Below are 16,607 nucleotides of genomic sequence, written 5' to 3' on the forward strand. Positions count from 1 at the left end.
CTCAGTGTGTGACCAGGGTCAGGGCTCAGTGTGTGACCAGGATCAGGGCTCAGTGTGTGACTGGGGTCACAGGGCTCACATTTATCCAAGAAAGTCAAAGTTCCCTTAGCCTGACTGTAACTGACCCTGCTCTGTTCCCCTCCTTCTTCCCTGGTCTGTGCCAAGCCTGCATAGCAGAAGCAATGCTTCCCATCCTAGTACTGGCTCTGTCCCCATTGCTTAGCTCTGGGCAACAGGCCAGCCCTGGCAGCCCAGCTACCCAGCCTTTGGCTAAGGGTCAGAACCCTATAGGCTGTCTCCAGGCTGGTCCCTTCCTCACACCCCCACCTGTCAGTGCCTTTCTGATCCCTGCTGTTCTCTGACTGATAGGTCAGAGACTGACAGGTGCTTGAGTTAGGCCCAGGCCAACAGGGAGACCCTGGGTCTGGGCCCTCACCTAGAAGGCTTGGGTGTGGAAACTGCCTCTGATTTGTACAGCTGGGACTCTTGTTTTCTCTAAAGAACTGTTTCCCAGGCCGAGACCACACCATGAAGGCAGCTGGCTGCAGACTATCAGATCAGGCCAGGCCTGGGACAGCTTGGAGGCCAAAACTTACATCCTGGCCATGGGAAGAATGAGGCTCAGAGAAGGGCAGGGAGTAGCTTGAGGCCACTCAAGGAATCAGGGGCACTGGACCAACTCTGGGCCATCCCAACCCCAGTTTGTCTTCTTTCCACCTCAGTTTGTCTTTTCACTGACCCTCTGCTTTACCAAACATGATGGGGACTTGTTCCTCCTAATAACATGTCCTAAGTGCAGGAGACCAAGTCTCACCATCATGAATTCTAAGGAGCATTATGGCTGTACTTCTTTGTTCTTCTGGCAGTCTATGACACCTTGAATATTCTTCTCCAACACCATAATTCAGATGCATGGATTCTTCTATAGTCTTCCTTATTCATTGTCCAACTTTCACATGCATATGAGGTGATTGAAAATACCATGGCTTGGGTCAGTCACACCTTAGTCCTCAAACTGACGTATTTGTATTTGCTCTTTAACACTTTAAAGAGGTCTTGTGCATCAGATTTGCCTAACGCAATACACCGTTTGATTTTTTGACTGCCGCTTCCATGAATGTTGATTGTGGATCCAAACAAAATAAAGTCTTTGACAATTTTAATTTTTTTCTCCATTTACCATGATGGTATTTATTGGTCCACTCGTGAATATTTTTATTTTCTGTACATTGAGGCACAGTCCATACTGAATCAAATGGGTATTTGTATAGTTTGATCTTTGTCAGTAAGTATTCCAAGTCCTCTTGGCTTCTATCAAACAAGGTTGTGTCATCTGCATGTCACAGGTTGTTAATGACTCTTGCTCCAATCCTGATACCACATTCTTCTTCATATAATCCAGCTCAGATTATTTGTTTAGTATAGAGACTGTAGGAGTCCTGGTGCTGCGCTGTGGGTTAATGCGCCAGACTGCAAAGCCGTTTGAACTGCAAGGTCAGTGGTTGAAGCTCACCAGCTGCTCCTCAGAAACCCTGTACAGGGTCGCTATGGGTTGGAACTGACTTGTACAACAACATAGAGATTGTATAAGTATAGTGAAAGAATACATCCCTGGTGCACACTATTCCTGATTTTGAATCATTCAGTATCCCCTTGTTCTGTGCAAATGATTCTTTTCGGCCAATGGATTGATTCTTCATGAGCACAGTTAAGTGTTATGGAATACTCATTCTTTGCAGTGTTATCCATAGTTTATTACAATCCACACAATCGAATGTCTTTGTATGGTCAATAAAGCACAAGGAAATATCTTTCTGGTATTCTCTACTTTCAGCCAAGATCCATTTGATTTCAGCAATGATACCCTCATTCCACATCCTCTTCTGAATCTGGCTTGAATTTCTGGCAGTTTCCTGTCAATGTACGGTTGCAACCATTTTCTAATTACTTCAGCAAAATTTTACTTGCATGTGATCTTAACGACATTGTTCAAAGATTCCCTCATTCTGTTGGCTCACCTTTCTGAGGCCAAGAGAAGAGTGAGCTTCAAATCTAGTGAGGGACTAACATCACCAAGAGACCACAAAAGATGAAATACCCATTGGACATGGGGCTAGGCATGGTGTTCACTTGTGACTTTAGAGAAAGTTGTTTCAGTGGAGAAGTGTGCTCAGATTGGAAGCCAGATGAATGGCACAGATGGAGAGTGGCAGAACCACAAGATGAGCAAGTGAGTCTGCTGCCCAAGTGAACCAGTTGGTCTTGGAATAGTCATGGGCAGGAAGACACAAACTCACTACAATGACTCAAGGCTCATATAAGAGGTGAGGTGGCCAGGCCACAAACAAGGGAAACCACACTTTTGGGCCTGACCCCTCTTCAGCTTCCCACCAATAGGGTCCACTCCCCCTAACCAGGCATGCTCAGTCCCATCAGTCCCTGGGCCTGCCTGCTGGAAGTCTGTAATAATCCCATCAAGGAGGGCAGAGCCAGCGGGGAGGCAGGGACCCTAGGCCTCCTGGCTCTCCACTCTGAGGTGGGGTGGCTGGGACCTCTATACAGTGCAGGAAACTAAGCCAGGCGATTAAGCTTTGTTGTTGTTGTTGTTAAGTGGCTGTAGGGATGGTTCACACGCATCTCAACCCTGTGTAGTTTTCCTAAGTGGGTTTGAATCTTGGACCTTGTTGTTAGCAGTCCAGTGCTTATCCTACAGGACCACAAGCCAGGTTTAGCATGAGCAACAAAAAGATGAGAAAACATGCTTTGAAAGAATGAGACACTAGTGTATTTAAAAAAAAAAATTTTTTTTTAAGCACTTAAGTATTCATCATAGGAAAAATGAAAACTTTAGTAGATTTTCTTATGCTTATTTTATGCTGTTTCTGTGTATTCTTTCCAGGATTCAGGGCCTCTAAGGAACCCCTTTGGGGTTCCTGCCTGGGGCTGGGGGCTAGCACTGAAAGTCCCCTTCAGATCCTGACAGCTGGGTCTCCATTCCTGGAATCCCTCCCTTCTCTGCTCATTTGCATCTCATTAGCACTACCATTAACAGGCCGGCTCCCTGCCCCCTCCCTGGGTGGGATGGTGTGTGCTTCCCACCGCCCCCACACATCCACATCTCCCGCCTCTCTCGGACCCACGCGCCTGGGAGGGGGCAGGACCACGCCTCTGGGAGGGGGCAGGCAGGCTCGGGTGTGCCCAGTTCACCAGACCCTCCACCCAGGTTCTGCCGATTCGGCTCCGCAGCCTGTTCCCATGGCAACGGGGTGACGGCGCGGGTCGTAGTGCCTGCTGAGGAGCTCGGCGGCCGCCCAGCTCCCCGCCCCGCCGCCCGGACTGGATTGGTGATAGGCAGCACCTCCATCTCCCGAGATGATCGGCGATAATTGGTTTATGGAAATAGCTGAGGGGAGAAGGCGCGATCCCAGCTAGAAACCAGCCTTCCAGCCAACCCCGCTCTGTGCCACCTGTCCTTCCGCCACCACGAAAATGGCGTTGGGGGAGGGGAGGGCCGAGGAGTCGGGCTGGTGATGAAGCATTTGAGGCAAGCAAGTGTGTTCACCTGTTGGTCTCCAGCACAGCTTTGATTTCCCTTTCAGTGTATGTGTGTGCTGGGGGTAGGGGCTGTTGCTATAGTAACCAGTGTTTGTCTCAGTCACTCTCTTGACCTATACTGGGGTGCATTGTTGGGGACATAGAAGAGGACACTGAGGTCTGTCCTTGGGTTAGTCCAGTTTGGGGGACAGAGGAAGAGCCCCAGGTCCTAACAGGTGCACATAAAGGATGTCTCTGTAAATTAGTTCGAGGTATGTTGTGGCTGTGAAGTTCCAGAGGAGGAAAAGTAGAACTCTGGTGGCTGCCTGGGGGAGGTGACCTCATGAACAAGGTTTTGAAGGTGTAGGTTGAGAGGGCTTGGGCAAAACCCCTTCAGGCAGGAACTGAAGGATGTTGGGATTAGTGGGGAGGGGAGGCATAGGTAGTTTGGTGGGAAGCACAGGCTCTGGAATGTCTGTCTATTGCAGGAGCTGAGAGACCACAAGCTTGCTGGAGGGGGAGTAGTGCATAGTGCTTTACAATCAAAACTAAGCTGATGTCCAGTGTCCATACTGAGGACTAGCTGGCTGGAGACCGTGTTGTCTCCGTGCCCTTCTGGAAGATATGAGACCTATGAGGTGGCCAGACAGCTCTTGGATACCAGGCTGTGAGAAGTGTGCACTCCAGGCAGCAACTGGGGAGTGGGGACGGTGTGGAGTTGCATCAAAGGACAGAAGGAGTGAAGCCCCCACCACTGGGAAAGTGGTGGGAGTTGGGGGTCAAGGAAGAGGATGGCTGTGAGAACCCTACTCTAGGGTTGAGCATGGTGGGATACGGCACCCAGAGGTCAGGAGAGCCTTGCTCCAGCCTTACTGTGGCCATTACCCCTCACTGAGCCCAGCCTTGCCCTTGCATATAAGGGCTCTGCCCTCTGAGGTTAGAGTTTGACCAAGTTGAGATCTCTTGACATCTTCACTTCTTCAGCCCTGGAGGCTGCAGTCCATGCACCAGTCGGGGAGACAGGGAGGATGAGAAGCAGGCCATACGTTTGCAGAGCCCTGTGCGAGTCCCCTTTGGGTATCCCTGTCCAGTTGTGAATATTTGTGTGCTCATATTCCAAATACCCATACCTGGTCTTTGTCACAGCCCAACACCCTGCCCATCCCCCACTGTCAGCTGGGACTCACACTGTCACGTAGGGCCATGGCTCAGACCCATCTTTGCAGGCAGGTAGGTTGATAGCTCCGTGGAGAGTGACAACGATGGTTTCCTTATTAGAGGGGGACAGGTGGCTGATGCCAGACTCCGTGTTCTGAGAGATGTCCAGGGGCTCCTGTGGGTCTTCAGAGTCCTGTGGGAAGAGCTAGGCCTGAGTGGTCTGTCCTCGTGTGGCCACCTCTCTTAACTGCCATTCTATGGCCTCTGGCTTCCCTCACAGTTCCCCTCTAGTGACTGTCTCCCAATCATTCCCCGACTCAGCCTGGAATTACAGCAGTAGTTGCCTTTGGCCTCATTTTCTTGCTAGCTCTACCCCTCAGTCCCCATCTCTATCTTTCCCTGGCCTCTGTCCCAAGTTCTGCACCCACCACTTCTTGTAGAATGAGGCAGGACCACTTCCCTCTAGGTCTTCTTACCTCCAGCCTGCCCCCTCCAGACCTCCACTCTTGGCTGTAGCCATCTTGTTGTTGTTAGGTGCCATCGAGTCAGTACCGACTCATAGCGACCTTATGCATGGCAGAACGGAACACTGTCTGATCCTGGGCCAACGTTGTTGTTAAGTACCGTGGAGTCGGTTCCGACTCATAGTGACCCTGCATAGGGTTTCCGAGGCTGTAAATCTTTATGGGAGTAGAACGCCTCATCTTTCTCCCACGGAACCGCTGGTAGTTTCGAACTGCTGACCTTCAGGTTAGCAGCCCGATTCGTAACCACTACCCTACCAGAGCTTCTTGGTCAGTCAAAAGTACCATCTCCACTGTAACTCTCCAGCTCAAGAACTTTCCATGCCTCCCTACTGTTGCTGCTCTCTACAACCCTGCCAGAATGAGAGCAAGCTGAAGGGGCAGGAATGCCCCTGTCCCACACCTAACCTCTTGCTCTTTAACATCAGATCATCTCACCTTTCAAGCCCAATCCCACCACTAAGCCTTTGCGTTTGCAGATATCCTTGCCTGAAATCCTGGAATTCCATCTGCTTTTAAGGTCCTAGCAACTGGCCATCATTAATAGATTGTCACCTCACTTCAGACCACCTGTCATCTCTTGTGTACAGCACTTTAAATTTACAAATCTTACCAGTATCCATGGCCACTCAACACATTAATGGAAATTAATGAATTTGTCAGTCCCAGGTACCATCTCCATCATATACCCAGGGAACCTCATGGGCCAGTAGGGAGGACAAGGTGCCCGCTCATACGCAGGGTCTCCTAGGCTGGTTGTCCTAAATAGAAACATGTGCAGGGGTTCAACAGTCATGGGGCCACAGCCTTAAGTACCAGGGTGATATGTGTTGCTGAGAGGAGACAGGCCATGTAGCTGGCTGGGGCAGTCAGGGAAGGCTTCTGGGAAGAGGAGGTGTGGCATGACGGATTGCTTTTAAATGGCCTTTCTTTCACCAAATGATTGGGAGGGGCTATGCAAATAAGGTGCTTGTGGCCTACCAAGGGGATTGGATAGCTTGCTAATAATTCAAATCAGGTATATAACAACCTGGCAGGGGTTGTTGGTGTGTGCTGTCAAATTACTTCTGACTCATAGCAGCCCTGTATAGGGTTTCTGAGGCTGTAAATCTTTATAGGAACAGAAAATCTTTACGGGATTTTCTTTACGGGAGCAGAACGCCTCATCTTTCTCCCATCAAATGGCTGGTGGGTTCGAACGGCAGACCCTGTAGTTTACAACCTAAATGTAACCCACTTAGCCACCAGGGTTCCTCCTCATAGGGGTGGGGCAATGCAAATACAGTGTCTGGAGTCCCAATGAAGTGATTTGTCGGTTTTGCTATTCCAATAGACTTAAAATGAGCCATGCCAGAAGTGGGCAGGGAAAACCTCACTACCGCCAAGGAAGAAGTGGGTCCTGTGCACCTAAGATCCCTGTGCTGAGAACCTCCTAGACCCAGGAGATAGTGCGAGAGCTATAGATTACACCAGAGACGGCAAAGAGACACCAATGAAGAATGGAAGAAAAATGGAGGCAACAAAGGCCGCAGAACAAGGAGACCGGCAGGAAATGGCACTGCAGGCTTCTCAGCCTACAGAGTGATAGAGCTGAATGCCTTTGAGCACGAGACTTCCTCTGATCATTTTTCAGTGAAGCTAAAGATCTTTGTAACACTTTTCCAAGCAGGACAAAGACTGGGTAGGTCCAAGGGGTGAGGGCCGGAGGGCCAGAGAGAGGCCTGCCTGTGGGCACAATGTAGAAGCTGTCTTGACTAAAGAATTAGATCATAAACTTTTCCTGCTCTTGAATTATAATCTGTTATTTCCCTAATAAGGAGCTCTGGGCAGCGTAGTGGTTACGAATTGGGCTGCGTATCGCAAGGTCAGCAGTTCGAAACTAACAGCTGTTCCTTGGGAGAAAGATGAGGCGTTCTGCTCCCGTAAAGATTTACAGCCTCAGAAACCCTGTAGAGCGTCACTATGAGTCGGAACCGACTCCACGGCACACAGCCACCACCACTTCCCTAATAAACCCCATAATTGTATTGTCTGTGAGTTCTGTATGGCCATTTCAGTGAGTTATTGAACCCCAGCAGAGAAGTAGAGTGCTGTGCGGGGGGACAGGTGATGTCAGAACAGGTAAAAAGATTGGAGAAAGTAGGCATGTTTGACCTCAACTTCATAGAAATCCACCTTGGACTGATGCTGATGGTGATTCTCTCTCCCCCTTGTGAAGTTAGAGGGCATCAGACATCCCCTGCCACACTCTTTTAACAGGAGACCTTAAAGGTTGGGAGATGCTCCATGAAGGCAGTTGGGGAGACAAACCAGAGAAGAGAAAACTGGGAGTGAAGCAGGGTGGAGGGGCTTTCTGAGGCTCCAAGGAGGCTGTTGGACTTTAGATGTAGTAGAGAGAGAGTAAGAGAAGGTGGCAGAACTGAAGATGGGGGGCAGAGGGGTGTTTCTGGGGAATAACCCTTGCCCCTCCTGCTGGTTAATCAGTACCAGCTATGTGAAGGGCACAGAGGCGGTTAGACGGGCTGGCTTTTGAATCTGGAGAGCCCAGCCTCCCACGCTTAGCATTCCAGGTCAGGCCCTGGTCTGGTAGGAGTGTCTTCATAGTGGTAAGGGCCCATGGAGACCCTTGAGAACACCGATAGGAAGACTGAGGCCCAAAGAAAAGTGAGGTCCGTATCCTTGTGAGGGCTTTGGCCCTGGTGGCACCAGTAGAATACTGGGTCTCTGGCTCAGTCTGGCCAACTCTTGAGGGGCACTGAGTGTCTAGAGACCTGGTTATAAACCAGCTCTGCCCAGGATGTATGGGATGAGAAGAGGAGAGGGAGGGAGGGGAAGATAGAGCACAGGGTAGGGAATAGACATAGGATAGCTTGGGGGCCAGTGGTGGTGGTGGTGGGGCAATACTCAAGAACAGGGAGGAAAATGGAAAAACAAGGCTGATGGGAGAACAGTTAGGCAGATTCACATGGGCTAAGTGGGACAGAGATAAATGATGATGTATGCACAACCTTGGAACAACAGGGCTCCGTGATACAGGGATTGAGGCATGGTTTGAAGGGATAAAAGAAGGAAATAATGTTAAGATGCTTGGCTGTCTTTTGAAACTTGGTTTCCCTTGTCTACCATTGTAAAATAGACACTTGAGGGGGGGAGAAAGGAATAGCCAGAATCATCACTACAGAAAGCTTGTAAGTCCATCTTCAGCCTATAATTGATTGGAATACCTTAAAGGGGGCTAGAAGTTGCCCAGTGAAAGAGGCTTCTTGTGGATCCTTTACATTGCACAAGACCATAGGTGGAATCTAGAACTCCATCCAGAACCAACTGAGGTAGGAAATATCCACTGGAAAGGATGAGTAGACCAGCCTGGAGAGGCTAGAAGAACAGAAGATACTTGGTGAAAGGAAGTCTGGCAGGAAAATCAGAAACAATAATGGCAGTCTGATTGATTACTACAAGAACAAGTAAGCTGTTCACCTGGGAGCCATCAAGGCAAGTGGTTGGGACCCCTCAGAGCAAACCCCCGTCCAAGACTGAGACTCAAGGGCAATACATGAGCAAGCATGTGGTCTGGCTGGTGACCATGTTGGTCACCGATAAGGGGAAGAGGGGGAAAAAACAACAATGAAGTTGTGAGCTAAGCCCGACCACATTCAATAGTCCCCTGTGAACCCGGGTGGAGACCTGAATGGCCAGCAATATGGCAAGACCCCCCAGTGGCAGTGACATGGCCACAGGGGACTAAAGCAGAGAGTGAAGCGTCCAGCTGATATAAAATGAGGGGAGATGCACAAGAACACCCATACTTGCAGATAGTACCCATCTGACCTGGCTTTGATGGCTGGATGATCAGAATTCGACTAGAAGAAGAAAGAAGGGGGGTGGGGCGGGAAGAGTAACCTGCTACGATTTGATGAACTTTACGTATACTTATGGATGTGGTAGCTCAAAAAAGGGAACAAATCTTTACAGTGAGGATCACTCCCACCCCTCGGTACACAGGGTTGACAAGGATTGGCAACTTAGAAATTGGCTACCCAAAATGGGGAGGCCTATAAAGGCAAGAAGTAACTGGCTTACAAGCTTTCAAGAGGGAGCCTAGTTCCAGATGGGGTGGGGGAAGGTAGAATCACCACTGAATGATTTCTAATCTGTAGGGACCAGGCTGGCGAAGGAAATGGGGATAAGACTCTTGTGGTACAATAGTGAATAATTGCCATCAGGACTGACTGTAAGGGTAGGAAATATAGAGGTAGACAAAAGGAGGAGAGGTCTTTGTCAATTTTGCAGAGGTCCCTGGGACCATCAAGTGAGAAGAGTGGAGAGCAGGACCCTACCCAGAGAGGCTGTGACGCCAGTGATGGAGACAAAGACAATGACGTGGACAGATGGAGAGGCTAGGGACACTGGACTCAGGGAGGGAGAGGGGCTGTGTGCTGGCAGCTGGGGGGGTGGGCCTGTGTGGTGTCACCTTTGGGGTTATATGATGATGCATGGAGGGGATTGTAATCAATGCAATGAAACGAAATACGATAGGATGAGTGTAAAGCTGATGTTCTCCCATGTAAACCTCACAATAAAAACTTAAAAAAAAAAAAAAAAATCTTGTCATTGGCTTCTGCTTCACTCAGAGTTGTACCCTGGTGCATGAGGCCCTAGGCAATGTGGCCAGGTGACCCGACCTTCTCTCAGCTCCATTCACATCAGCCTCCCCACGCCCCTCCAAGCTGTTTCTTCAAACTAAGCTCCCTAACAGTTCCCAGCCAGTGCTCTTCCCCCAGACTCTGCTCCCCAAGTAACAAGATGACTAATTAGGAGGGGAGGAAGCTTCTTGCCCCAGAAGTGCCCACATCACAGAGAAGCCCCTCTCCTTCCTCTGACTGAAGAGAGCGCCCCTCCCCATCCCTTGGGACCCCCCTCACTTGTGTCACCATCTGCAGAGGTGTTAATGAGAGCGACCTACTTCCTTCCCCATGTTCTTTCCTCACCACATTTTCCTTAACTAACTATGTGTCCTCTACTCCACCCACCTCAGCAGGCTTGGTTTCCTGATTTTCTTGAGTAGAAATGAGTCTAGCAGTCTGGGAAGGGGTGATTAAGAGGCCTAGATTTCAACCCAACCCTGCCCCCACCTCTGTACTACCTCTGTGACCCTCAATAGCCTCCTGGCAAGGGGGCTGGTTTGTGATTTTTTCTTCCTGGTAGTTGGCATGTCTGAGGTTCCTGCAATGAGGCTGGAGGAGGTGACTAATGTCCCTCTTGCTCCCAGATTCCTGACTGGAGCCTAGAACAGCAGCCCTGACCCCCTTTTGTAGTCAGGGCTCAGGGTCTGTCCCTTGCTCCCTAGGGTCTCAGAAGTCAGGGCCCAGCATGCCCATTTGCCCTAGTGCTCTGACTGGCTCCCCAGCAGTCATCTTGCTGCCTTTGTTACCCTTCTGTGCTTCCCCCTCAGGGACTGTCTTCCTTCTTGAAAATCAAACTTGCAGAGGGTTTGGCGAGAACTTCTCGGGTTTCACTGCTGAGTGTGATGCCAGCTGGCAGGCTGGAGCTTTCTGGAGAGGCATGCAGGCATGTGCCTGCTGGGCAGGCTGGGCTCAGGGTCAGGGAAGATTGGGGCCCAGTGTGAGGCCTGGATGTGGGGCAGGCAGTGGACTGGGCCTTCCAACCTCATTTCTTTCCATGTCTGAAAGGGCCTCTGCATGGCTCCTCCAGAGATATACCTGCAGCAGGATCAGTGGGTGCCCTGAGCCCCAGGCCTGCATTGTTCCTCAATTTATCAGTGGATAGAAGGTGTTTGGGAAGTGATCCTTGGATGATGTGAGAGCCTTCCTAAGTCTCAGATCCCCCAAACCCATCTGTGGGGTGTGATGAGCACATTCTTGCTGGCTGTCTCCTCTGGGCCAGGAGCAGACCTGGGGCTCACATAGGATTTTCAGGCGCACTCTCAGTTAACTGCCCCACTACTGTTGTTGTTGTTAGATGCTATGGAGTCAGTTCCAACTCACGGTGACCCCATGTGTGCAGAGTACAACTGGAAAGAGTTTTTAGGCTGTGATCTTTCGGAAGCATATTGCCAGGTCTGTCTTCGGAGGTACCTTTGGATGAATTCAGCTAGTACTCAAGTGTTTAGCCATCTGTGCCCCCCAGAGTAGAAATCAGTGGCCGACTTTTCCAAGCAGGACTTGGGGCTGGCTGTGAGTCCTGCAGGCCGCCTACTCCCAATGTGCAACACTCTCAACTATGCCGCTGGGATCTGGCATGTGGGCAGGTTCAGAAGATGCTCATTCTAACACCTCATTCACCACACTGGCTCCCTTGTCCTCAGTAAACCAGGGTTGGCCAGCAGGTATCCAGGGGAAACCTGGGCTGTCACTCAAGGTGTTTCTGGATATGGGAAGTGTAGGGGTGAGAGAGGGGGAGGATAGACTCAGTAGTGAGGGAATTAATGGCCCGTTATATTCAGCTCTCTTGGGCAGGGGCCTAGTTGTTTGTGGTGGGGAGAGGGATGGAAGGAGACAGACCCCTCTGTCCCCCACATCTGTCTCTTACCATCCCTTTGTCCCCAGCAATCTGAGAGGCTGTGAGAGGCCAAGAAGCCAACATCACCCTCCGGAAGGGACCTTCATCTGAACATATCCACTGGAGAGGTTCTGCTAGGGCAGAGGAAGGGGTACTGGACTGGGAAGGAGACCTGGCTGTCCCTGATTGATCACCATTTGAACTGAGGTCCCGGTGAGCCTGTTTTTCTAGCTCTATCCCAGGGCTTTGAGTTAAAAATGGTCCTCATATTGCCTTTAGTTCCAGCATTTGAACTTGCCTGGGAATTACAGTGTTTGTAGTTAGGAGGGAAGCATGCATGGGTGCCGTGAGCTATACCAGTTACAGCCTTCCCATGGCCCTTTTACAGATTAGGAAATGGACTCACAGTCTTTTAGATAACAGCCGAGCACTTAACCGTACACCACAAGGCTTTCTTATTGCCATCACTGTCCTAACTCTGGTGTTGCGCTGCAGGATAATGCATCAGATTGCAAGGTTGGTTTGAACTGCTAGCCCAGCGGTTCCAACCCACAAGTCATTCCTTGGAAACCCTATTGAAGGTTGCTGTGAGTTGGAACAGACTCGACGACACTTAACAACAACACCCCTAACTCTGATTCTCTGCACGTGGGGAGGTCCCTGGGACACAGTGTGTACTCACTTGGGCATCTGCTCAAGCACATGGTACCATTCATTGACAGAAGCAGTAAGAGTTGTGGTATTGGATTTATTAAGTGCCATCAAGTCAGTTCCAAACTCATAGCGACCTTGTACAGAATTTCTGAAGAGTTGCTGGTGAGTTTGAGCCAACCTTGCTGTTCAAATCAACTGTGCAGTCTAGTGCTTATCCAAGACTCCATGGTATTGGAGTGGTGGTGGTGGTTTTGTGGCGTGGAGTCAGTTCTGACTCATAGTGACCCTGTATAGGGTTTCCGAGGCTATACATCTTTACGGGAGCAGAAAGCCTCATCTTTCTCCCATGGAACAGCTGGTAGTTTTAAACTGCTGACCCTGACATTAGCAGCTCAATTCACAACCAATATCCTACCAGAGCTCCTTGATATTGGAGTAAGAGAGGTTATAAGTAAGAAATCATAAAGAAAAGGATTGATAGATGACAGTAAAAAATTCATACCCAAGTATCTACTTATAGAGCACCATTACTGCAGGATTGTGTCTAGCAGCATTCACCTGTAACAACCCGTTGTCTTCAACTCTTTCACTCCTGACAGCGTTTTTCCCTGTCCCCATCATTTTTTTTTTTTTTTTTGCCAACTTCCTTTTTATTGTATATTGCCTTCCTCTGCACCCGATTTAGCATGTGTCTACCCCTCTACATGTCCTGGTATAACACTGTAGGATAAGCACTGGACTGGGAACCACAAGGTCAGTAGTTCAAACCCGCTAGCTGCATCTCTGCAACCCTATACAGGGTCGCTATGAGTCAGAACCGACTCAACAGCATTTAACAACAACCAGAACCCTCTCTGAGTAGGTGCAAGGATAGAAGGACAGATTGAATGGGTGTGGGAAGGAGAATGGGGGGTACACCCGCAGATACCTATAGGTTAGACAGAAGGTATCTGTACATGGGTATTTACCTTTGCTGCAAATGTAGTTGTAAATGTGGTGGAGTGTGTGGGAGCACAGTTTTGAAAACTTCTTAGAAATAACTAAACACCTGAGGGAATGAGTCACTGGGTCTGAGGGCTCAGGACCATGGTCTCGGGGAACACCAAAGTCAATTGGCGTAACATATATATAGCCCACGAAGACAACGTTCTGCATCCTATTCTGCTGAGACGAGACTGAAGTCTTAAATACTTATGAGTGGTCATTTAAGGTACAACTGTTTTTCTCTCCCTATCTGGAGAAAAGAAGAATGTGAAAACTGAAGATGTATGGCAACAATTAGAACAATGAGCCAATGAACCACACAAACATCAGTCTCCGTGACTCTAAAACCAGAACTAGATGGTGCCTGACTATCACTATCAACGGCTTTGAAAGGAACCACATTAGAAAGTTCTGGATAGAAGGGGAGAAAAATGTGGAACAAATTGCAAAACATAAAAAAGACCAGCTTACTGGTTAGATGGAGACTGGTGGGAACCCCTAAAACTGTGATCCTTTGTCACCCCTCAGGTCTGGAACTGAACTCTTCCCTGCGGTTCGATTTTTGGCCAAACAATAGACAAGTTTGTAGAAGGAACAGTAACACTGGGGAGGTACCTTAGGATAATCAACCATCTGAGATCAAACGGGCGACATGTGCCCAAAGACCAAGCTCAGAAGAGTTAGGAAAAAAGGAGGAATGGAAACAGGAAGCTCAGGGAGGAAGTGGGATAAGTGATGTTACACCGACGGGATTACAATCAACGAAATGAAACAAATGTGGATGAATTGCTGAATGCAAAGCCAATGATACTCTGTGTAAATTTTCATCCAATTCACAATAAATAAAGAAGTTCACAATTTAAAAAAAGTCATACGAACTTTTATAACAGTTCAAGATTCACCGTTAATACGAAAAGGAAAAAAAAAGACAAACTGGAGAAGATATTTGCAATATATATTAAAGGATTAATATTCCTAATACATAAAGAGGACTAAAAAAAAACCCCAAAACTGTAAATGTCACCAGGTGCAGGTAGTTAAGCGCTTGACTTAAGGCTGGCAGTTAGAACCTACCCAGAGGCACCTAAAAACACAGGCCTGGAGATGTGCTTCCCAAAGGTCACAGCCTTGAAAACCCTACAGAGAAGTTGTACTGTGCTCACGTGGGGTCGCCTAAGTTGCAACTAACTCAACAGCAACTAACAACAAAAACAATGGAATTCACAAAAGAAAACGAATCGATAATGCTATTTGAGTTCATGGAAAAATGGAAAGAAAAGAGAATGGAATTTTCCCATGAACTTCTTGATGTCTGCTCATGGATGAGCACTGGACTTCTAGCTGCCAATTTGGTGGTTCAAACCCAACAGCTGCTCCTCAGAACCAGCTCAACGGCACTTAACAACAACATATATACATTAGGAGCATCTTTGTAGGGGATTCTGCCAGCTGTTGAAAATGTTTCCTTGAAGCTATGAATCAGATCAAAACAATCTGTCTCCTCTTCAGGGTCCCCATGCACACTTCTTGGACCTGTAATCCAGGTTGGATGGGCAGATGAGAACCAACTTCAGGGGCCAACTGGGAGCTCAGGGCCCACAGGTCAGGATCCCTGGTGTCTGGTCCTGAATGTGTAACATCCCAAGAAGAGAAACGGGGAAAGGTAGAATAGGGTGAGATTGGGGAACTCCTAGATGGAGCTGTAGGCAGGTAACACTGAGAACCAGAGTCAAGGATAATAAACATGGAAACAACACTGGGATCTGACCACAGCTAGTTATATGATTGTGCCTTTGCTCGTAGAATTTTCTGCCATCCCTGTAGGTATGTGGCAGAGTAAAGGGCCTGGGCTCAACCTTGTTAGCAGAGTAGGAGGAGAATATTAAAAGTGCCAAAAACTGCCTGACGAACAAATCTGTGTTGGAAGAAGTACAGTCAGAATGCTCTTTAGAAGCCAGGATAGAGAGACTTTGTCCCTGGTACTTTGAACATGTTATCAGGAGGGATCAGTCCCTGGACAAGGGCATGATGCTTGGTAAAGTGGAGGGTCAGCAAAAAAGAGGAAGACCCCTGATGAGATGGATTGGCAGAGCGGCAGCAGCATTGGGCTCAAACTTAACAATCCTTGTGAGGATGACACAGGATGGGGCAGTGTTTTGTTCTGTTGTGCACAGGGTCACTATGAGTTGGAATTGACTCAACAGCACCTAACAACAACAAGGGAACCCTCACATCGAACTGTTTGATGTCATTGCAATGAGATTTTTGTCCTCTCCTGGCATAAGACCTGTCACTCTGCTACTTCTATGTATTAAGCACTTTCTATGGACCTGGAAGGAGCTCTGGTAACATAGTGGTTAAGAATTGGGCTGCTAACCTCAAGGTTAGCAGTTTGAAACTACCAGCTGTTCTGCAGGAGAAAGATGAGGCTTTCTGCTCCCGTAAAGATTTACAGTCTCGGAAACCCTGTACAGGGAGTCACTATGAGTCGGAACTGACTCCATGGTACTTAACAACAACAACAACATGGACTTGGAGGGGTTCTGGTGTGGCACTGTGGGATAAAGCACTGGACTGCAAGGTCAGTTTGAACCACAAGGTCAATGGTTCAAACTCATCAGCTACTCCTTGGAAACCCTATACAGGGTTGTTATGAGTTGGAACCAACTCAATGGCACCTAACAACAACAACAACAATAGACTGGCCAGAGCCCTGGTGTGATACTGTAGGATAAGCACTGGACAGCTAACTGAAAGGTCAGCGGTTCAAAACCACCAGCAACTCCTTGGAAACCGTATATAGGGTTGACTTGATGGCACTTAACAACCATGAACATGGACCAGGCAGTGTTTCATCTCATTGTCATAGGGTCATATGAGTTGTAACTGACTGGACAATACCTAACAACAACAGCAATATGTACCAGATAGAGTCCCTGGGTGGTACAAACAGTTGAGAACTCAGCTCCTAACTAAAAGGGTGGTGGTTTGAATCCACCCAGAAGCACCTTGAAAGAAAGGTCTGGAAATCTACTTCCAAGTATGAAGATCACCAAGACATTCTACCCAAAGATTGTAGCAATGGAAAACCATAGGGAGCACAAATCTATTCTGAAAAACATGCGGTTGCCATGAGTCAAAAGCAACTTAACAGCAATTGGTTTGGATTTTTGAATATGTGCCAAGCACTGTTCTAAATGCTGAAATACAGCAGTGACCAAACCATTAGCAACC

The 16,607-nt window shown here is 48.5% G+C and overlaps 1 protein-coding gene across 1 annotated transcript in view; it reads right to left on the reverse strand.

Annotated features, from left to right (window-relative positions):
- CCDC33 (coiled-coil domain containing 33) overlaps positions 1–16,607 on the reverse strand; it is a 136,444-nt gene that overhangs the window by 99,574 nt on the left and 20,263 nt on the right. Inside the window, exon 3 of the mRNA XM_006866491.1 lies at positions 4,722–4,875. Within this exon, the coding sequence (XP_006866553.1) occupies positions 4,722–4,875 (154 nt within the window). The remainder of the gene's footprint in view (positions 1–4,721; positions 4,876–16,607) is intronic.

The sequence above is a fragment of the Chrysochloris asiatica genome, unplaced genomic scaffold (assembly GCF_000296735.1).
Source record: "Chrysochloris asiatica unplaced genomic scaffold, ChrAsi1.0 scaffold00092, whole genome shotgun sequence".
In the NCBI taxonomy this organism is placed as follows: domain Eukaryota; kingdom Metazoa; phylum Chordata; class Mammalia; order Afrosoricida; family Chrysochloridae; genus Chrysochloris; species Chrysochloris asiatica.